General features: G+C 52.7%; 1 protein-coding gene and 1 long non-coding RNA gene across 3 annotated transcripts in view; one reads left to right on the top strand and one right to left on the bottom strand.

Annotated features, from left to right (window-relative positions):
* Positions 1-22,326, bottom strand: part of KAZN (kazrin, periplakin interacting protein) — a 1,074,891-nt gene that overhangs the window by 22,987 nt on the left and 1,029,578 nt on the right. Inside the window, exon 10 of one of the 2 annotated variants that reach the window (XM_039228973.1) lies at positions 21,873-21,996. In XM_039228973.1, the coding sequence (XP_039084904.1) occupies positions 21,873-21,996 (124 nt within the window). Of the gene's footprint in view, positions 1-19,481; positions 21,997-22,326 lie in introns of those variants that run through there. The other variant, XM_039228972.1, reaches the window with a different exon arrangement.
* LOC120229765 lies at positions 1,851-19,887 on the top strand. The gene is made up of 3 exons (XR_005527839.1): positions 1,851-1,966; positions 15,209-15,265; positions 19,827-19,887. It is a non-coding gene; the product is annotated as an uncharacterized LOC120229765 (long non-coding RNA).

The following is a 22,326-nucleotide window of genomic DNA, read 5'->3' as shown; positions in this document are numbered from 1 at the left end:
CCTGTTGGTGGCCATGGATTGTTCCCCATTTTTCGCTAGTGTACACAGCACGGTGGCCATCACCTCTCGGCCATGGAGTGATTTGTTTTCTTGGGATAAATGGAGCCTGAGCTCCCTGCCTAACCCCCCCCCCCGAACCCTGTTTCTGGAATAGCCCCTCCTGGGGAAAAATATCAGCGTGCCAGTATCTCCCGGCCCCACTGCTCAATCCACGCTCAGCTACACCGCCACCTGATGAACAGGCCAAGTTCAGCGTACACAGACTCGGCCGAGAGGGGAAAGAGTCTCCTTCTCGAAAGCAGGGTTAAATCAACACCCAAACAAACTCAATACCACGAGAAATGACAAGCATGAAAAAAAATAAGCCTGGTACATTATAAATTATCGTAAGGATGTAAAAAAATGCTTATCTGCCAAATCGGACACATGGTAGAAACAATGTGTGTGAAGTGACACAGATGTTTACAGTTCCTGAGCGTGGGTGCCGGGAAGGATGGGCTACTTCTCTCTTCTATGCTTTTGTGTATCATCAGCGTTTCATAATGAACATGCTTTAGTTGCTAACAAAAATTGGAAAAATTAAAAAAAAATAGGAAACTATAAACGGTTATTGATGGGGATTTATCTGAATGAATGATACCGCCTTCATATATTGGAATATATGTCATTGATAAGGAATCTGTCACTGGAGAATATTTTTGACATGGGATGATGCTCATAATCCATTGAGGAGTGAAAAAGACAACAGGTCCAACATAAGCCTCATTGTGTGTTTTTAAATGTTTATCTATTTGGGAGAGAAAGGGAGAGACAGAGCATGAGTGGGGGAGGGGCAGAGAGAGAAGGAGACACAGAATTGAAACAGGATCCAGGCTCTGAGCTGTCAGCACAGAGCTCAATACGGGGCTCGAACCCAGAACCATGAGATCATGACCTGAGCTGAAGCCGGACGCTTAACCGACTGAGCCACCCAGGCACTGCCCCCCTCACCATTGTATTTTTAAAATGAGACATTTAGTCACATATAATCATATACAGATGATTATATAATGTGTAACTATAATTATGTGCATATATGTATATTTATACATTTATACGTATAAAATATTAGTTGGATAAGTGTTACAAGCCTGCGTCTGGAAAGGGGTGATGGGTTAATTGTGCGTGTGTGTGTGTGTGTGTGTGAACGTGCATGCGTGAGTGTGCAAGAGGGTTTGCATGTGTGCATACTTTCCTGCTTCCCATATTTCCTGCATTCACTATATTATTTCTGAAATTGAAAAACAAGCCCAGAAATCTTGTTCAAGTTACAAGGCTGCTCCCCCCAGTTCCTCCTCCTCTCCCCCCGTCCCTGCCATTTCAACTCTTTGGAAACAGCTGCATCCGCTTGGTGACTATGCCCGTATCCAGCTGCGTGGGGACTTCTCTCCCCGACACCGGGGGGGCCTCGAATTGCCCAGCCAGGAGCCCCTGGGAGCCCACAGCTGCTGGCCAGGGAGACGTCACCCCTGGTCTCACAGGGCGCTGGGCAGAGCGACCTAACTCAGGGTGGGCAGACAGGCCTTGTGCCTCAGTTTCTATCTCTGTGAGGTCGGCGTGATGCTGCTCCCTGTCCCCTGCCTCCTCTCCTGGGCTGCTCAGGGGACTCAGTGACTGTGCCAGATGGGTGAGGTTTGAGAAGCTACAGAAACATTCTGTCTCCCGCCTCAGGGGGATGGAAGGCCTCAGCCCTGCCCCCAGGGAAACAGCAGATGGGCACAGAGCTCTGTGCGGGTCACCAGGCTGGGCACATGTTGCCATGGCGCCCGGGAATGCGGAAACACAGCTCCTCCTGCAGCGGCCCGGCTGGGGGCCCCAAGCTTCTGCCTGGTGAGAGCGCAGCCTGCTCCCGCCTCTGCGTCCCTTGCTGGTCCCCGGCTCCCGAGGACAGCTTTGGCTTGCACGGAAGTCTTTCTGATTGGGTCGTGTAAGTGTTGGCCCCTGGCACACAAGCAGGGTGTCCTCCCCTGACCTGGAGGGCTGAGAGCCACTGCCTTGTGCCTGTGGCCGAATCTAGTCTGGGTCACGTGCTTCTGGGAAGATGAGAGACACACGTCACCCTGTCTGGTTACCCGAAATTCCAAGACACCGCCCGTGTTGTCCATTTGGACCAGGCCTGTGGAAAGAGACAAGGCTTTGGAGTTGAATAGACCTCGGCTTTGGGCAAATTTCTTTACCTCTTCAAGTCTCAGTTTCCCCGTCTATAAAATGGGTATAAGAAGAATAGTATCTACCTCCGAGGTTAATGGCTATTATAAATTCTGAATATGAAGCTATCGTAGGCATGGGGTCCAGGTTAATTTTTGTTGGTAATAAAGGGCCCCCTCCCTGAGGCTGCCTTCCTGGGATGAAACGTGGCTTGAGTTCAGCTCAGGTGCATATAGGATCCCGCTTGGTGTCAAGCCCACCTGAAATGCATCGTCCTAGATGGACTCTGGCCTGGTGCACGTGGGAGGGCGGGCTCCCTGGGAGGGGAGGGGTGGGTTTGTCTATCCGGTGGCCAGGTGGGTGGTGTTTGGCTAGGCCTCCCCAAATAAAGGCAACAAAGGAGCATGGGAAGGAGGGAGGAAGGGAAAGGCAGGCAGTAACAGAGAGAGAACTCAAGAGGAGAGAGACAGTGTCACAGAAAAACAAAGACAGCGATAAACAGGAGGAAGGAGAGAATGAGCGGAGAGTGGAGAGGGACCCACAGGTAAGCGGACAAAGAGAGAAAGAACCCCCCCCCCCCATCGTGCGTGCATGTTTTCCTGAGTGTGTGAATGTGCGCGGGTCATTCTGTGGCTCAGGGGCCTCAGACCTGTGACAGGAGCTGGCTTTTCAACTCACATTCCTTATGGCGGCCTGGCTCCAGGAACGCCAGAGGCCGAGCCGGGCTCCTACGAGCAAACCACACGTTTTGATTTCTGAAAAAAGACAGCTATTCACAGCCCGCCCCCCCCACCCCCCATCTCCTTCCCCCTCTCCCCGCCTTGGCACCCAGGACTGAGCTCCAAGGCGACACCGCAGGACTGAGGAGGGGGGTGTCTTTGGGGTCATAAGCCATTAATTAAAGGCACTTTCCCAAATGCAGGCCTTACGGTGCCAGATTTTATGTTCAGGATTCCATCAATCCTGGATTTTATTTCCCCTCTGTCTCAGCCTGAGAGTGGGAATAACTCACATTTATAGTTAGGCAGTGAGTTAGAGAGGCCGGCCCAGCCCCTGGGAGGGTCTGAGGAGGCATTGCCAAGAGGCAGTCAGTCCGGAAACTTCTGAACACGGGGAGGACCGGGGTGGCTCTGGAAGAAGAGATTCTACCTCCTCCTGCCTGGTGGACTAAGATATTAACTTCCTGGCTTGTTACAGAAAATCCTTTACAGAAAACTTGAGGTTCTGAGGTTGGCCTTGGGGTACGAGAGACCTGGGTTTGAATGCCGGCTCTTCGGCTTACCAGTCAGGTGATCTTGGAGAAGGGTCTTGAATGTTCTCAGCCTCATTTTTACCATCTATGAAATGGGATGATCTAATCTCACAGGCCTACGTGGGGACTAATGAGGTGAAGTACCATACATACGAAGTGCTCAGCTCAGTGTCCGGCAGTCAGCGGGTGCTCAGGGGCTGGGTGGGGGCCTCTGTCCTCTGCAAGTTCATGTCACTTACAGTCTATACCGGCTCTGGTATGGTAGCTACAAGCCACACGTGGCTTTCGAGGCCTGTAATCCGGCTCGTCCACACTGAGAAGTGTCTACAGTATAAAATACACCCTGAGTTTTGAAGACTTTGTCCAAAGAAAGAAGTAATCTCAGTAATTTTTATATTGACCACATGTTTAAACAATAATATTGGGGGTATATTGGGTTAAATCAGATATATTATTAAAAATTCATGTCACCTGTTTCTTTTTACTTCTTAGTGGGCCTGCTAGAAAGTCTAAAATTACATGTGTGGCTCGTATGCTATTTATTTTTACTGGTCTGAGCTAGATTAGATGGAAGGTTTTCTTTCTTTTCTCACTGTGTTTCCCCGCTTCTGTCGGTTTGGAAGTGAAGCATCTGATTTCTCTGCTTTTGGTTCAGTGGTTCTCAAAGTCGGGTCCCTGGGCCAGCATAATCAGGAGCACATGGGAACCTGTTAGCAATGCAGATTCTAGGAGCCCACCCCTGAGTTCCTGGAGCAGAAGCTCTGAACGCTGGGTCAAATAATCTGCATTTTAACAAGCCCCTCCACCCCCCCCCCCCGCCCCCGTGATTCTAATGTGTGCTGAATTCTAGAACCACTCTTTAATGGCTTCCCTTGAAAACTTACCACGTGTATTTAACTTAAAACTTAGAGTTCATTGTATCTTAATGCTCTGTCCTAAATAGTAAGTTATTTAAAACATTCTGATCAGTCTTTCTGACTTACAACCTACCATGTCGATTATTTTAATTCTGTCCTTTTAAAAAAATTTAAAAAAAAAAACACATTTTATTATTGAGAAACAGAGCACGAGCATGCAAGGGGCAGAGAGAGGGAGACACAGAATTAGAAGCAGGCTCCAGGCTCTGAGCTGTCAGCACACAGCCCGGTGCAGGGCTGGAACTCACAAACCGTGAGACCATGACCTGATCCAAAATTGGACGCTTTACAGACTGAGCCACCCAGGCGCCCCAGTTCTGTCTTTTTAAAAAGCCCCATAATTTTAGACCTTATAATGATTATTTTATGCTGATAATATTGGCTTGTAATAATTTCCCTGTATGCTAACCACATTGTTCATCATGTCCTGTGTCTCAGACCTCACTTTTAAGATAATTTTTCTTATTCCTGAAGGACATGATTTAAAATTTCCTCTGATTAGGAGTATTTGGTGGTAAACTCTTAACAACTTTCGTTTATCTGGGGAAAAAGCCTACGTTTCCCCCTTGTCCTTCCGAGCACTTTGCTGGGCACACAAATTTTAGGGTGACGATCGTTTGCATTTGGCACCTCGAGGACATGGCCCCACTGTCTTCCGTCTTCCTTTCTGCTAAAGAGAGGGCAGCTGCTATCAGTCTCTTTGTTCTTTGTTGTTTCCTTTTGAGATTGTGTCTTTTCTTTTACTTTCCGTGGTTCCATTACGACGCGGCGAGCTGTGGATGTCTTCTCATCCCGAATGATGGAAGTTGTGCTTCCTGTGTCTGTGGGTTCCTTTCTGGAAAACTCTTAGCATTGTCTCTTACAATATTACCTCTTCTCCGTTCTCTCCATTTGCTCTCCTTCTGGGACTGGGCTTTCTAATTCCGTCTTCCCTTCTTGTGACCTAGTGCTGTCCGCCAGAATTTTCTGCGATGGTGGAAATGTTGGATAATCTGCACTGCCCAGTATGAAGCTGTTAGTCACTTAGGCTGCGGGTCCTCAAAATGAGGCTGGTGCAGCTGAGGAACTGAATTTAAGGTTTTCTTTAATTTTTTTTTAACTCCAATACAGGTTCACATTGCCACATGTGGCTAAGGGCTATTGTGGGGGACCAGAAAGCTCTAATTCTCCCCATGGTTTCCATCAACTTATTTCTCTGCATTGCATTCTGGGTAGTTTCCTTACACCTATTTTCCATTTTTAAAATCCTCTCTTCAGCTATTTATGCTGCTGCTTAGTCCATCCGTGGATTTTATTTATTTTTAAAGGTTTTGAAAAAAAATTTTTAACATTTATTATTGAGAGGCAGAAAGAGAACACAAGCATGGGAAAGGCAGAGACAGGGGGAGACACAGAATGTGAAGCAGGCTCCCGGCTCTGGGGCTTGAACTCACAAACCATGAGAGCATGACCTGAGCTGAAGTCAAATGCTTAACTGACTAAGCCACCCAGGCACCCCTAAAAGTTTCTTTTTTAAAGTTTTATTTATAAATGAGAGCACAAGAATGTGTATAAGCAGAGGAGAGGCAGGAAGGGGGAGAGAATCCCAAGCAGGTTCCACACTGCCAACTGTGGAGCCTGATGTGGGGCTCGAACCCACAAACCATGAGATCATGACCTGAGCCGAAGTCAAGACTCAGATGCTTAACTGACTGAGGCCCAGGTGCCCAGGTTTTATTTTACTTTTTAAATGTTACTATATCTTTCTAAAAGTTCTATTTGGTGCTTTCCCAAGTTCATCTGGTCTTTTTAAATAGTCTCTTGTTGATTACTCGTGTTATGATTTCATCTTAAATTAAAAAAAAAAGTCCTGTTTATCAATTTTGAGACAGAGGGGGAAAAAAGAGAAGCAGAGAGAGAAGGAAAGAGAATCCCAAGCAGGCTCTGCTCGTCAGCACAGAGTCCGACGTGGGGCTCAATCTCAGGAACTGTGAGATCATGACCAGAGCTGATATCAAGAGTTGGATGCTTAACTGACTGAGCCACCCAGGTGCCCCTCACCTTAATTTTTTAAAGTACTACTTGCATATTAGCTTATATTTGGTATTGGTACTTTTCTGTATCTGAAAAGGCCATGGAGGGTCTAAACTGGCTGTATTTTTCTGTGGACTTGTGCAGAACTCAGTTTTGATCTTATGGGAGCCTGCAGTGTCTAAATAGCAAGATGGCTTCCTCCAGTGAGGATTTACGTTACTTCTGCGGTGGGAGGAGGTAGGGAATGGGGATGGTGCCAGGTAGCAGGGACCACTTCATTCGGGTTAACATGGGAAGACGAGAGGCCACAGGCTCTGTTCCTTCTCTGTGCCACACTCCGAGGTTGACCTCCCTGTACACGGTCCTGACCTCAGTGTTTGTTCCCAGGACAGACCCCGGTTTTCACACTGGGTTATCACTGCCCCTGTTCTGGTATTAGCTCACAGCTTTCTAGTTTTGGGTGGGGGCAACTTGGGGATTTCCCTTACTTTTGGTGAGGTCGGAGATACATTAGGAAATATGTTCTATTTTAGATCTAGTGGTTCTGCAGAGCGAGGGGCCCCATAGTCCGTCTTCCTCTGCGTAGCCCCGAGAGGACATCCCTGTTGGCTGTGTGCACTGTCCCCCCAGCGCCCTGTATGCTCTGTGGGCACGCTGGTGCACGGGTCTGTCCATCCGTCTTGGCCACAAAGGGACTTCCCAGGTCAAAGGCCAAGTCTCTCTGCCTCTTTATCACCCAAGGCTGGTGCACCGTGATGCTTAATACCATCATCAAAAGCCCACGTTATGGGAAAGCAACAGTCCATGCAGTTTTTTTGTCTTTAATTTGAATCTTCCCAGGGACCTCTTCTGCTCAACATCCATCATCGGCTCCCTGGATGAAGCCCAAACTCCTCACATGACAAGGCTCTATGCGACTCAGCCCTTGGCAGGCTTCCCCTCCGTCCCTCACCCCGTCCCTGGCACCCTGGGCTTCTCGCTCTTTTCCAGCTTTCCTGATCCCCTCCCCCATCTCGAGCCAGTTGCACCTGCTGCTCTCTGCCTGAAAGGCCCCCCGCCGCTGGCTTATCTGCTTGGTGAACTTCTATGAAGCCTTCAGGCTCCAGGGAAATGTTGCCTCTTCCAGGGACGCCCTCTCTGGTCACCTGGTAGAGGCCAGTCACCAGCACCTGCACACCCTCCCCCGCCACGTGTGTGTGCTTACAGTGCGCCTGTTCACCCAGGCGTTCCTCCTGCCTGCTCTTCTTGCGGCTGAAATTAACGAATGGTCATGGGATTACTCGGTGAGTGTCAACCGCATACCGGAAGGGAGCTGGGCCTGGTTTTGCTCCCTTGGTGTCTCTGGCACTCAGCAAGGGCTCAATCTCTGCCCATCTCTGTGGTGTAAATTCACCCATCACGGCTGATCTCACTGACCAGCAAGAGATCGCTGGATGTGAGCGGGGAATCTGTTCGTGAGCCCGTAAGAGCCGGATCCTGCCCTCTCCTGCCCGGACAGAAGGTGCTCCTAGAGCTTTTGGTTCAGAGAAAGCAGGCAGGATGAGAGGTTAGGAGGGAGGAAGCAGGCCTCCTTCCTACCTCCTTTCAGTCACATCAAGCTCCTCCCGGCTCCTCAAACTCCCCCACAGGGTTTCACTCCTGCCTCTCGGCCTCAGCACTACTGAATGACATTTGGGACCACTCATTCTTTGTCGTGGGGGCTGTCCTGCCCTGGGGAGGGTGATTGGGGGCGTACCTGGCCTCCACACCCTATATGCCAGGGAGCACGTGATGTGGCTGCCTCTGGCGTCCCCTTCCTTCCGCTCCGGGGCCCCTCTGTTCTCAGACCAGCCCTGCTCTGCCAGCCAAGCACAGTCAAAACTCCTGGCCCTTGGGCAGCGGCAGGGAGTCCCCCATCAGCACTTCTCCAGCCAGAAGCTAAATTCTCATTTTTTAAAATTCTGCATTATGTGAGAAAGTAACGGCTGGTAACAGCCGCTGCATGGAGGTGCTTTGCCAGAGGTCGCAGTCACAGCCCCTGTGAAAGATGCACAAAAGACGGATCCTGGAGCGCCAGGTTGACAACACAGGTTCAGACGGCATCGAGTCACTGGCTGTGTAGCAGCTTGGGTGATGGCGGGACCTCGGTGGGCTTGCCACCCACCCACCACACCCTGACCCAGCACCAAGTGGGTGCTTGGAGGCCCTGAGCTAAAAAGCTGACTGCGTTCCCTCCCCTACGTGTCCCTTAAAATCAACGAAACTGGGGCGCCTGGGTGGTTTAGTTGGTTAAGCGTCTGATTTCGGCTCAGGGTGTGATCTCAAGGTTGGTGAGTTCAAGCCCCACATTGGGCTTGACTGACAGCTCAGAGCCTGGAGACTGCTTCAGATTCTGTGTCTCCTCCTCTCTCTGCCCCTCCCCGCTTGCTCGCTCTCTCAAAAACAGATAAACACAAAAGTAAAAAGTAAAAAAAACTTAAATCCACGAAACCACAAAGCACACATCGAAGCTGGACAGAGTTCAGACTTTACCAGCAGTAACTACTTGATGTGTTCAGAGAAAACATCACATATTTCCCTTTCCCTCATTTTTGGTACCGCTGCCTGGCAAGGGCCGAAGCTTGTGCTTGCTCTGCCGACAAGACCCCTGTCCCCAATCTCAGAGGATCCCCCCCACCCTGCCGTCACCAGTTCCCACCAGCACCTTGGAGAATTTTCCAAAGAGGTAGGGAATTGATTTCCTGGACTTGGCAAGGTTCTACCTATTCTGTACTCTCTTCTTGGGTAGATGATTGGCATGTAGTTCCTAATTTTACAGACTGAGGGGCAAGATGTGGAGAAGAGGTCCAGGGAAGGCAGGTGCAATGTCATCCAATGACCGGTCTCGTCTGCTTTAACAGTATAGACAGAAGATTTCCTTGTTCCTCTTTGCTAACCTGTCCTCATGCTTAATAGTGCCCACATTTGGGAAGTCCTTCTTAGAGTCTGATCTGCACCTGAACTCTCAGCTCTTTTGTTTATGCTGGGGGCGGGGTATTCCAGCTAGGTCTGCCTCCACCTGTGTTCCTACATCTAGCATTCTTTTTCCAACCGCTTTTCCTGGCTGGCTTTTCTACCGATGGGCGGGACTGGAAGGTGAAGCCCCTAGGAAGCAGAGGCTGTGGGCTGGAGAATGATTGACTCCCCTCCCCCCATCTCCCATGGAGACTAGAGTTTGCATCTGAACAGCTCCTGCGAGGCCAGGCTGGAGCCCCCTGGTTGTCATGGGCCCAGCTGTGCCCGGGCTCCCAGCCCTTCTGGCTCCTCTACAGCCCTGGGGACCTCAGCCTGCGTCTGGGAGTCCTGTGGACGGTGGTTTACAGGATGGTCATGAGATCCTATCCATTTGCTCACTGGTACAGGGGGTGGGGGGACCCCCAGCGAGTCAGATCTATGGACCTCTGACTCGGGGCGAGGCACTTGGAGCCAATGCCCTTCTATGGGATCATCCGAAGCAGCGAGTGCAAACCGTCCAACCTCCTACTTCCTTCAAAATGCCTCCCAGCTGCCTGGAACTTTCCTGCGCCAGAGATGAGCTACTTGTTTCCGGCACCAGTGCTAATACAGGAAGAGCAAAGATGCTTCTGAGCAGTACTTCCTTAATGTCCTTCAAAATGAAGGGAGAGCTTTGGTGAGGCTGGCGGCCGGGCATGCTTACAGCTTGACCCCTAGCTGGGATTGTCCAGGAGAAAAGCGGCGCTGGTCTTGGCTTTCTGGAAAGGGGAGAACTAAGCTGCTCTGGCAGCTCGTGGTTTTGTCCGCTTTACTCGCACCTGCCTGGGAGCGGTGTAGGGCGCTCTTAGACCCCAAGTCTCATTCTCGTTCCATGTGCTATCTCTCCTTGGCTATTTCTGTCAACTGTCTGTGCCTCAGTTTCCTCCCCTGTAAGGTTGGAATAATAATAGACACTTTGTGCGATTTTGGTGAGGACGACGTTAGGGTAACTTATGTTGTCTCATGTTTACATCTGCATTCCCAGCTTTAGCCCTAGGCCTGGCCCACAGGAAGTGGCCAGCCAGTGTTTGTTGAATGACCAACTGAGTGTACGCCAAGGGCCTGGACTCGCCCGGCACTCAGTAAATGACAGCGAATCACATCCTACTCTCCTTCCCCAGCTTTTATCACTTGCTACCCGCCTCTTCCCCCCACCAGAAGCCAGTCCTTGTCCCCAGCCCTCAGCCCGACACACACAACCTATCCCTGGGCCTGCGGGTTACGGCTCTTTCCGCACCAGTGACCATGCATCCTCCTGGCATTTCCGGGAGAGTGTGGAGCCCCCTTTGTCAGGCCCATCAGCACCCTCCCCTGAGGGCAAAGCACACTGCCTTCCTGCCGCCCTCTCTCTCTCTGAGTCCCGCAGGGCACGGCCATGGGCCCTGGATGCCACAGGCAGGCTGACCCCAAGCCTGACTGCGGCCCCGGCCACATGGGCCTCTGCGGACCAGTGGGCTCAGGACTCCTGTGCCGACCCCAGGATTCGGAGGGCACCTGCCGCCTGCTACTTCCTAAACAGCCCAAGCTCTGGGAGCCCTGCTCTGGGCTCAGAAATGAGTGTGGTCCCTGCGGCCTGGCTGCCCAGCGAGGGAGGGGCAGGCGAGCCCTCCAGCGAAAGGACGCATGTCAACTCGATGGACGCCTGTGGCCAGGCAGGCACACCGGACTCTGATCAAGGGGAAAGACCAGGACAGAGAGAACCAGATCGGACGTGACAGAGCAGGTGACCTGGAGACAAACTGGGGCTGTGGGCACTCTGTTCCCTTAAAGAACAGTGATTTTCTAAAAAAAAGTTGCCAGTATTACAAATTGCAGTGTATTCTGGGGCGTTTTGGCTTCTTTCGAAAGATCAGGGGCGCTGGAGGCCCCAGAGCCCGGAGGGGCTGGGCTGAGGCCCCCAGGCACTCTCCTTCCCCACCTGCCTGAGGCCTCTGGGGTTGGGATCTAGCGGGAATGAGGTGGGGAAGCGGGCAGCTCGGGCTGGCTCCCCAGAGAGCTCACGGAGGGGGGCCCTGGCATCACCCTCTACACTGTGTGGTGGGGCTGTTAGAGCAGATCTAAAAACAGGGAGGGTGGGGGCGTCTGGGGGGCTCAGTCGGCTGAGTGTCCGACTTCGGCTTAGGTCATGATCTCACAGTTCATGGGTTCAAGCCCCGTGTTGGGCTCTGTGCTGACACCTGAGAGCCTGGAGCCTGCTTCAGATTCTGTGTCTCCCTCTCTCTGCCCCTTCTCCACTTGCACTCTGTCTCTCTCAAAAATTAAAAAAAAAAAAAAAAAAACCAAAAAACTAAAACAGGGAGGATCAAAGGCATTCCAGCTCACCCTGGGAGCCCAGCCGAGACGGCTAGCTTTGCCGGGTCCTTTACAGCTTGGTGAGTGACTGTATCCCCACCGTGAGGCCCATTGCACGGATGAGGAAAGTGGAGCTCAGAGACGTCAATCGGATGTGTACGGCATGCACAGCCAGAATGCAGAGTCTGTGTTTTATGCCACTGGCCCACGTTTCCTCTCCCGTGAGTCTCTTGCCAAGACCCGCAGTGGCTGTACACTGGACGCTTCTGTCCATTTGTTATGTCATCTTTGCAATGGCCTCAGGAGATAGGCAGTTTTGTTTCCATTTTATGGAGGGGAAAACTGAGGCTTACAGGGACTGAGTGAGTGGATCAAACCCAGAGATCTGGCTCTAAAGCCTGGTCTTTGCTCAGCACCCCTCCCTGTCTTGCTTGGTGTTCCTGAATTCTGCTGGCTTCAGGCTGTCACTAACCTGATCCTGTGTTTTCTGCGCATGCAGGGGGTGACGGAGGGACCTGGCGATGGCTCACACATGCGAGTTGCAGTTGGTGACCAGCCTGTTATCTCTCACCCTCAGAGTTGGTAGACAGGCCCTCAAATTCCCTCCAGCTTGTCGAGAGCCTCCTTCCCTGCCACCACGGCTCTGGTCCCCGCAGTGACAGCTGTCAGGGGCAGACTTCTTTCCTCCCTGGCCTGCCCGCCCCCAGCCACGGGCTCCAAGCCTCCCCCGGAGACCTCAGTGTCCTAACAGGAAGGAAGCTGGTGCTGTGTAGGCTTAGAGCCAGTTTGGATGTGACAGCAGTGTCTGTGGTCTGTCCCAGGGAAAGCAATTAGCGGCTCAGGGCAGGTGGGGCCGGGTGTGCTGGCAGAATGAGCCCATTCCTGTCCCTGTCCAAGCCCTGTGGCAATCAACTTGGCCTCTCTGCCTACACCTGGGACCTGGGACAGCCACAAAAGGAGTGCCCTGGGACTGGCATTTCTTAGCCAGTCTGCAGGGCCCTTCTGCCTTCCGCAGGCGCTTTCTAAGCAAAGGGGATAGAGAGAGGTGCAGACCCCGCCTCGCCTGGCTCCTTAAGGCACATGGGAATCCCGCGTGAGCCTCAGGAACTTTCCAGGGCTAAATGATGTCAGAAATGTGGTGTGCGCCCAGCTCTCCCAAGAACCGCTGGCCTAGCACCTCCAAGCACAGGGCACAGGAGCTGAAGTTGCCCACTGCAACACGTCCCAGAGGGTAGGTGCTCCATGAACTAGATAAAAATGCATGGTTCTTGGGGCACCTGGTGGCGCTCAGTCAGTAAAGCATCTGACTCTTGGTTTTGGCTCAGGTCATGATTTCATGTGAGTCTGAGCCCCACGTCAGGCTCTACACTGTGTACAGTCTGCTTGGCACTCTTCTCTGCCCCTCTCCTTGTTTTCTCTCTCTCTCTCTCTCAATAAACCTTTAAAAATGCATGGTTCTGTGGTCAGTTAAGTTTGGGAAACACGAAGTGGAAAAAAGTGTGGTATTTTTCTTCACTGCAGTACTTGTCAGAGCCTTAAAAAGCTAATGTGTTGATTTCTAAGGGTTAGAGACATGGCATTGTTTCCAAAACAATTGACCCAAGAATTTGTTCCCCTAAGAATTTGTCCTCCCTCACCCCCCACTGCTGAATCTCATGGTCTGCAGCAGCTCAGAGCACTGGTCTAGGAGTCAGGAGGCCTGGGTTCCAGAGCCGGCTCAGCCACTGACTCCCTACTTGGCTGTGGCCAAGTCCCTTCCCCTCTGTAACATGAGGGGAACGGCAAGAAGCCACCAAGAGCCCTCTCAGCTCCAGTTCACACCTGTCCTAAGGGGCCTGCTCTGCCCAGCTCACCGGGCGGGTCAGAAGCTGAAATGTGATCCCTGCCGTCACTGTCCTGGTCCTCAGCGTCATCAGTCATCATCGTGGGTGACACTGTTACCCGAGCCAAGCCTTTTGCCCACCATTACTCATTCCCTCCTGTAGCCACCCCTCAACATTGCCTTATTGTCCCCAGCGTACAGGTGAGGAAACTGAGGCCCAGCCAGACTCCCTAACTTGCCCGAGGTCACCAGGTAGCGAATGTCAGGACTAAGGTTTGGACCCAGAGAGTCTGCCAGGAATCTACCCTCTTAACCTTGACCCTGGTCTGCCCGTGAAAGAGCGTTACAAACTGTACAGGGCTGTTCCCTGGCAGAGGCGCTGCTCTATGTAACGTTGCTGTGGTTCAACTGGGGGGTGTACGTGGCCTTCCGGGGCGGGGCCTCGACTCGCGGCCTTTCCTGCTCTGCCAGAGGGAGGAAGGAAGGGCCCTGAACCCCTTCTCCCTGGTGTGGAGCCAGGGTCTGGGGACGCCTGTGGGGAGTGTCTTCCCCTCAGTGGAGGGTGCTAGGGGAGGTCTGAGGCCGCCTGAGGGATGGAGCTCAGAGGTGACCAAACCCGTGGGCCTGGGGGTCACACTGCCTTGGTGTTACAAACCCTTTGTGCCAATGAAGCCGTGTCTGTAAGAGAAAAACACTGGAACTTTGGGCTGAAGGATAGTGAGTGTGGTGGGGGAGGTGGCCCAGGACACCGGGGACTCATTAAGACTCCACAGGCCACCACTGCCCTGGCTTATTTTAGAGGGTGTCTGAGGCCCAGAGAAGGCCCGTGGCCACACAGTGAGCCCTTGGCCGTGCTGGGAACAGGAAGTCGGGAGCGAGGCTCCGGGTTCCGCCTGCACTGGGCTGGGCTGCTGGGCCTTCTGGGTGAAAGGAGCCGAGGGCAGGGTCTGGGCAGAGCCGTGCTGGGCCCTCCCTCGGCTGCAGCATCACCCCAGACTGGTCCTCAAGGCACAGCTTGGGCAGCCTTGCTCCTGACTTAGGGCTCATCACTTGGTGTCCATGGGGCACCGTTGGGTCCAAGCCAGCAGGGCCACTGGATGCCCCACGGAAGCCCAGCAGGCCGCAGGCCAGGCCACGTCTGAGACGGCAGATGTCATTCTCAGAACTCAGCCTGCACCCCCTGTGACTTCTGTCCCCACCACTTCCTGGCTGTGCGCCTCTAGGAGAATTGAGAACCTCTCTGTGACTCTAAAAGGGGTGTTGCTGTGGGTTCTGCCCTGGGGCGGGGGGTTGGCAGGCAGAGACTCCAGGCCAGACCCCTTGGCTCTCCGCTCAGCAGGCCTAGCTGGAGAATGGCTCCTCTGTGAGGGATCCTGGAGTTGCCCCAGGAAGGTGGCCTCACTCAGCCTCCCTCCTCATGGTCCCCTGGGGGAACCTCCCAGAGCCAAGTCTGCGCTGAACCCCCTGGGCAGGAGGCCTCACTCAGCGACTGCCCCGTGTAACCTCTGGCCGCTGAGCCCACCATGGGGAACTCGCTTGGTTCATACATCCCAGGCCCTTACCCCCCAAGACCTGATTTAGTACCTGTGAACCTATATCCTTAAGACTCAGGGCGTGATCAGGTTTGACAACTACTGACTTATGTGTGATTATCAAACTGTTTTTCTTTTTCTCCCTCTGGCTCCCTTTTTCCTATCATGGGATCCCTCAAAGGGACTCTTGCATGGAGGTCCAGCGTGCAACAGATAAGAACGGAGCTGCTGGCTGAAGGTAGGACTGGAGCCCTGCCCACTAATCCTTTTATCAGCAATTGTAACCTCTGGAGAGGCCCGAGGAACCCTCCAGGGTTCCATGGAACACAGTTTGAAAATGACTGCTTATTCTGATTCCTTCCTTTATTGGGTAGAAAAACTGAGCCCCAGAGAGCCAGCCTGCACGGGGCTTGGTGAGTGAGGCCTTCTCAAGTTCTCTGAAGCTGCTAGTGATCCTGTCCCTGGGGGAGGGCTTGGTCAGAGACTACATAGCACAATTACTGATAACCTAGACCCTGGAGGCAGACCAGTGCTGGAGATGAAACCCGGTTCTGCCTCTTCCCGGCTGTGTGACTTTGGGCAAAAACGTTCCCTCTCTGTGCCCTGGTTTGTTCATCTATAACATGGGGATGATAACAGTATTTACCCTGGGCAGCTGTTGTGAGGACTGTAGAAGCAAATATCTACACAGGGTTTGAGGCACGTGAAACCAGGCTGGCCCTGAGCTCTGACACAGGTCTCCTTATACGTGTGCCCCCACCCCCCCCAACGGGTGGCCTTGGGGCTTCTGTCCCAAGCAGCTACGCTTGCTCGGGCAGCCCAATTGCTGTGTTAGCCACAGCAGAGAGTGTTTCCCCTTGGGATCTAGAAGGAATGTCGTCCTGGCTGGGGGCTTCCCTGGGCGAAGGTGTCAAAGCCCGCCTGTTCTGAGGCAGGGAAGCCCAGGCTCTTACAAAGCGACACTGGAACTCCATCAGGACCCTGAGGAGTGGGCGCACAGCTGCAGGGATGTCAGGTCCACACCGCCTGAGGCCCTGGTTTTATCCCTAGGGAGGGGGAGCAAGTTTTGATTGAGTCCCCTTTGCGCTCAAGAGGTGTATCAAACCACCTTCACACTTTTTTCCTACCTCTGCTGGCACTTAAATCCACTCAAATCATGGGGAAAGCAGGCCATGGGGCCAGTCCTTTCCAGGCTCCAAAACACACTCAGCTCTCATTTCTGAGCCTGTGAGGAGGGGAGGGTTATTACACCCGGTTCATTGACGAGAGGACACTGAGGCTCACGGGTCAGACAACTCGCTTGAAATGAGATGCAGGGGCCAGAGCTGGAGCCAGCTCCAGCTGGGCCCGGCCCCGCCGGTGGGCTGCAAGCGTCCTCCAGATGGAGCACGGTGTGCAATGTCACAGATCTCTTGTTTTGGTGCAATTAACTGCTATTTACTGGTAACCTGTTAAGAAAGTGATCAGACAAAACCTGAAACTCAGCAATGCAGGCGAGCCGTCCGCCAGCGTGTCCTGGGGACTCAGATTCAGAAGCGTGGCTGCTGCAAATAGCCTGACAATGTCTCCAGGCTCTCCTGGGGACGGGGCTGGGGAATGGGAAGTGCTGCCATGTTCAGGAAGACCAGGGCAAGCTTTTCCGTTGCTGGTAGTCTTGCTTCTTAAAGATCAATCTGCTTGGGATAATTTTCTCATGGATCGTCTGCTGGGAATGGTGGGCAGAGCCCTTAAGAGAACGTACAGGATTGCGTAATTCGCATATTTTTTCAGTAGCTGGGCTTTGCGACACCATGTCGCTGTGGTTGTGGGATGCTCTCTGTCCATACCCCGGCCGCCAGCAAGATTCAAGGGCCAACCCTCAGCTGGCCCGTATAAATGACACTTCACTAGCGATGTACTATGACTTATATTCAAACGCTTCTAACGGACAGTCAAGATCAAGCTCCTATGTTATTTTCATGTTTATAGGGCATTCTTTTAGCATATAAAATTAGGAATTCTTTTCTAAGGTAAAGTTTTAACTATACGTATTCTCTCTTGATACTTTAGTATCACCAAGTTCTTTTTCTACTGAGAGAGGGGAACGGCTGGGAGGTGGGGGACCATGGCGGTATTTGCCCCCCTTCCCCCAGCAGGATTCAAACGGAAGAAACTTAAGAGCCCATTTGTTCAGAGCAGATGGGGTGGGCGGGGGATGTTTGGGAGGCCCATTTCGTGAAAGTGCAGGTTCTGGGTGAGAGGCCCCGTAGATATTTTACAACCCCTATTGTCAAGGGGCTGGTGACCTCATATGTTGCAGCCACGTGGCATTGGGATTCCCCGTTGGGCATGGGTGTGGGGTGACTCCTGGGCTCCTGCCGTGGCCACGGTGGGACACTCCGCCTCACAGCAGGGGCAGAGCTAATCCTGAGAACACGGTAGCTCTGTTCCGCAGCAGGGCAACCGGAGGCAAACCTCTGCTCCAAGCGGAGCGCTAGTGCGGGACACCAACTGCATCTACTCTGCCTGCCCCAGTTCCTCCCCAGGGTGGGGCTCCTGGACCTGGGGGCAAAAGGCTGCCGGAATAGATGCGGTCACAGAGGCAAGGAAGTGCTAGGCTGTACCAGAGGCTACTGGTGGGCAAGGTGAGGTGCAAACCAGGCCCTGCTGAGGCATTGATGATGTCCCCTGCCCAGCCCTAGCCCCTCACTGCCCAGATGACAGAGTGGTCAGGGCACTATGGACTCCCTCGGTTTGAAATCCAGCTCTACGGTTTACTAGCTCCTTGACGATTTACTTAACCTCTGTTTTCTCATCAAAAATATAGTTATCTCATCAGTTATTGGAGAGTTAACTGAGTTAATGCATGTAAAATGTGCAGCATAGACCATGGCTCATGGTAAGTGCTTAATACATGTTAGATATTATTATTGTTATTACATTATTAGGTTACATCTGTTGGAGCCTGCCAGCATGAGTGGGACAGCACGTGGAAGGGCTACTGAGCACAGCTGTGCAGGCTGTGCACTGTACAACTCAGAACACCGTTTCCACAGTAGTGCCTTCTAGAGTAGTGCAGTATACAACCTGTGTGGCTGTGCACTGGCCCTAGATGCCCTGGGTATCCCTACCTCAATTTCCTATAGGTACCACTTGAAGTTGGACCATTTGGGGGCAAGGTCTCAGAGAAGATTAGCAAAGGAGGTAGTGTGGCTTTTGAGCAGAGCTACAAAGATTTGAATGAGGTATAGCCCAGCCCTTGACAAGGTCACAGGACTACAGGAGAGATAGTTAGGATCCTGGCCAAGTCACTCCTCTCTGGGCCTGAGGTTTCCCCGTCTGTCCAGCGGGGGTAGGGTGGGGAGGCTGAGCTAGTTTCAGGATGACAAATGGGCTTTCCCCTAATACGCCGAAGTCTGGCCAATTGGCAGTGGCTGTCTGAGGCTTCGTAAAGTGAAGAAATCAGAGGCCACTTTGGGCTGCAAGGGAAGGGCTATGATTGACTAGTGATGTCTGCATGCGGCCAGAGGGAGAGTTGCGGCATGTGTGTCTGGGCTGCTTGTCCTCAGCCCAGTGGTTCTCCATGCTGACTGCATCTTAGACTCCACCAGAGAAGTTTAACAACGCTCTGATGCAGGGATACAGCCTGGCGTCTGTAACTGCTTTCAAAAGCTCTGCGGGTGATTCTAATGCGTGGCCAGGTTGAGAAGTGCCGGGGTGGCTATCCCTAAGTTCCCCAAAGTCCTGAGCTCTACAACTTCTTGGCATGGTTTGTAAATCATGGAACTTTGAGCTTTCTTCCAGCAGAAATGACAGGGTCTTCCATCAGTGGTATTGTTGGAGAGGATTTGTCTTTAAGTTGGCAGCTATACGTTGAAGGCACTGCCTACAGTCAGGGGTTGGGGTATCCAGGGTGGAGTTTCGCTGGGGGGAGGCCCAGGATTTCCATCTTGTGGCGGGGGGAGGGATCTCCTGAGACTCGAAAGAGCCTGGCCCACAATGGCTTTATCAGGAAAGCCCTGTGACTCCCTTGATTTCTCTTTTAAGTTCCTCTCTGTCCCCAGGACAGGTGGGACACTGGGACAATGCAGAGGCCCGCTGAGGTCTGCAGGAAGTAACGTGCCCCATTTCTGGGCCTTTGGAGGGATGACCGGGGAATGAAGGAAGCGGATGAAAGCTGACCGGGGCCGCTGAGCTGGAGGACACAGGGCCAGGGCACCAGGCTTAGAGGTGGCACAATGGGACCACAGGCAGCCCTGGATACTGACCGCTCCCCCCCAGATTACAGTCAGGGCGGCCAAGGTGCGATGTTTCTGGGAGGCCACCCTGGCCTCAGCCCCACCGTGGGCCCAGAATTCAGCCAGCTTTCCTCGGCCCCTCCGCACCCAGGCCCAGAATTCCAAGAAGCAGGTCATAGAGGGGCTTTGCCTCCCGCCCGGAGCAAGATAGAAGCACTCAAATAACATAGAGTTCGATAATATTTTAAAATAAGCTTTATTTAGATTTTTTTTTTTATATTTTATATTTGCATCCATGCCTTCGAGAAACCTTTCCCATGGGAAAAGTTATTTTCATCTAATTTACCCATAACTCATTCGCTATTTGACGTAGTTCTCTTAAATAAATCATCCTTAGTAACTCTTAGATTTATCTCCTAATTTACAAAAACTGAAATGGAAAGGAACTACTAAATCATTACCGGGAGTGGTTGCAATCTTATTTTCTCATAAGGGCAAACAATAAAAATCAACCGAAAGGAGGAAAAAAAAATAACAATCATGGGGGAGAAAAGTATTTTCTAAAAATCTCTCTCTCCATAGAGACAGATGCCCACTCTGGCCGCTCTCCCTCACCGCCAGGCCCGGTCAGACAGCTCAGCCGAAGGAGGCAGAAAGATCCTTATCAGGTACCCTTGCCTGCTCTTGCCCAGAGCCCCCCACCAAGTCAGAAGGAAAGGGGACGGCCTACTGGTGCTTTTTTGTTTGTTTTAGACACTTCGGACAAACTATCCTATCTTTCTGGTAGAGACTCTCCAGCACTTTCAAATCTCCTCTTTGTAAGAGCTGAAAATGTTACAGTTAGCAGAAAGCATAACTACTGTTAGGCGGAGGGTGCGGGTGTGCAGGAATTGAGCTGTGTTAGTAGTTAAGGTGGAGTGGGGGAGTGGGGGCGGGGTTCACAGGTCAACCAAAGAAAAGGGAAAGCTAGTTTTCGGCCTTGGCAGGCCCTGGCATTAGAAGCTCACAAGTTCTCCATCACCCGGCGTAACAATGCACACGGTTCCTTGGCTGGTGAAACCTCCCCGGGGCCAGATGTTCCCGCCAGCCCTTCTCTCCTGGGGCTAGTGGGCTCAGGCTGTTGTGACAAGTTGGAGGACAGGGCCCAGGGGATCCCGAGAGATTCTATTAAGTGTGACTGGAGGAACCAACCAGAATGGGGAGGGCAGGGCAGAGAGGCTCTGGTGCTGGCCACTGTGTCCCCGGCAGCCCTCCCCTTGAGGTGGGTGACACTTGCGTGGCCACCGTGCAGAATGACCCGAGAAGGAGAAAGACACAGCTGCAGGTTAGAACCTAGGCCTCTCGAGGACCCTCGTGGCACTGACTCAGGCCGAGGGTCCTTGTGGTCATGTGATTGGCCATCTCACTCTGAACTCAACTGCTCTCAAAAAGGCCCAAGAGAAGGTGGCCATTTCAGTTGGCCCTCTGCTCACTGAGGTCAGCGTTCCTTATTTCAGATAAATAAATACATCCAGAAAGCCTGGAGAAGAGCTATGGGTGGGAAGGAAGGCGGAGTGCATTTCCATGCAGGGGCAGAGGAAAGGGGGAGAAGGAGGGAGAAGAGAGAACGGAAAAAAGCAAGCTTTGAAATCCAATGGTCCCTGGGTTTTGGCCATCCTAAAGTCTACCTTGCACAGTTTGGCAGCAGCATGAGAATAGAACAGACAAGTCAACAGAACACCCGCCTCCCGCCCACCCCATGGAAAAATATACATTCCAATATTTATGTAATAATTTAGAATAAGTCTTCTGCGTTTGTGCAAATAAATTAAACGGAACAATTTTCTTTTTTTTTTCTTTTTTTTCCCATAAAGAAAGAAACGGCAACGCAATTTAAAAACTGGCAGGCCGTTAAAAAGAGCCCGTTTGACCTCTGGCACGCCAAGGTAAGGCCCCCCACCCCGGCCGGGCTCGCGGGTCTTGGCGGGGAGCCGACCTTACCCTGACCACATGGGTGGCTTGCGCCTTAATGTGACTCAGCGCCCCGGTGACAGGGTCTGGTCCCGCGTGTTCATCCCGGGGGGAGGGGGGTCACATCAAAAACAGACCACATCCTTGGGCAGACGGGCTCCAGAAGTAGCAGTTTGGACAAGGGACATTTACAAGCACGGAGTGCACAATAGTTTTGTTATTTACAAATACACAGCAGTCCTTCAAGTTTTCAAGTTTCATAAAAAAGGAGGAGGGGAAGGGAAGGGGGGTTGGGTAGGGGGAAAAAAAAAAACCCAACGAACCGAAAAGGGAAAAAAAACCAAAACACGTAAAAGAAACAAAAACAGAAACAAACCCAGATTAACAACACGACTGTATCGCTCCGAGGACGACAGAGTTGACAGAGTCACACACGGCTGGAGTATGTACATCAATTACAGAGGTGGCGCCGCAGGGGGCGGGGCCCGCGCCTGGCCACGCCCAGCACCCGCGTGCGCGGGAGCTCGCGCCCGCACACGCCCCCGCCACGCACGCGCCGCCGCGCCCCCCTCCCCCGCACGCACGTCCACACGCACAGACACGCCTGCGCGCGGCAGGCGCAGGGAGGCGGGTATCACCAGTCCGCGTCCTCCTCTATGTAATAATCAGGGGCGGTACCATCAAAGAGGCCGGGGTCGAGGGACTTCCGCTGCTTCCCTCTGGCGAAGACGCGCGAGATGGAGCCGAATCCCATCTTCTCTTTCTTCTTTTTCCGTTTTTGGTCTTCAAGATCCTCTAGTGACTGAGGAATCGGGCGGCCGGCGGGGGGAGAGGAAGAACAAAGCCATCTGAGCTGGGTGCGGGGGGGGGGGGGGGGGGGGGGGGGGGGGGGGGGGGCAGGGCGAAGGAGTGGGGGCCCACGGGTGGGTGAAACGCCAGGGTCTGCCCCTCCGGGACAGCGGTGGGACCCACCCTGGGCCACTGTGGAGGTCAGCGAGGACCACAGTGCTCACAGCAGTGCGCGGTTACAGTAAACCTGCAATGACCGCCAGCTGCTTGCTAATGTGCTATTCGTGTCACTTGAAGTCAGTTTGCCCACAACCTTGGGGTGCTTCCTGAGGGCCTGCAGGAG

The sequence above is a fragment of the Hyaena hyaena genome, unplaced genomic scaffold, assembly GCF_003009895.1.
Source record: "Hyaena hyaena isolate Hyena2069 unplaced genomic scaffold, ASM300989v1 scaffold_35, whole genome shotgun sequence".
Classification (NCBI taxonomy): domain Eukaryota; kingdom Metazoa; phylum Chordata; class Mammalia; order Carnivora; family Hyaenidae; genus Hyaena; species Hyaena hyaena.
This window is presented reverse-complemented; position numbering and strand designations above follow the sequence as displayed.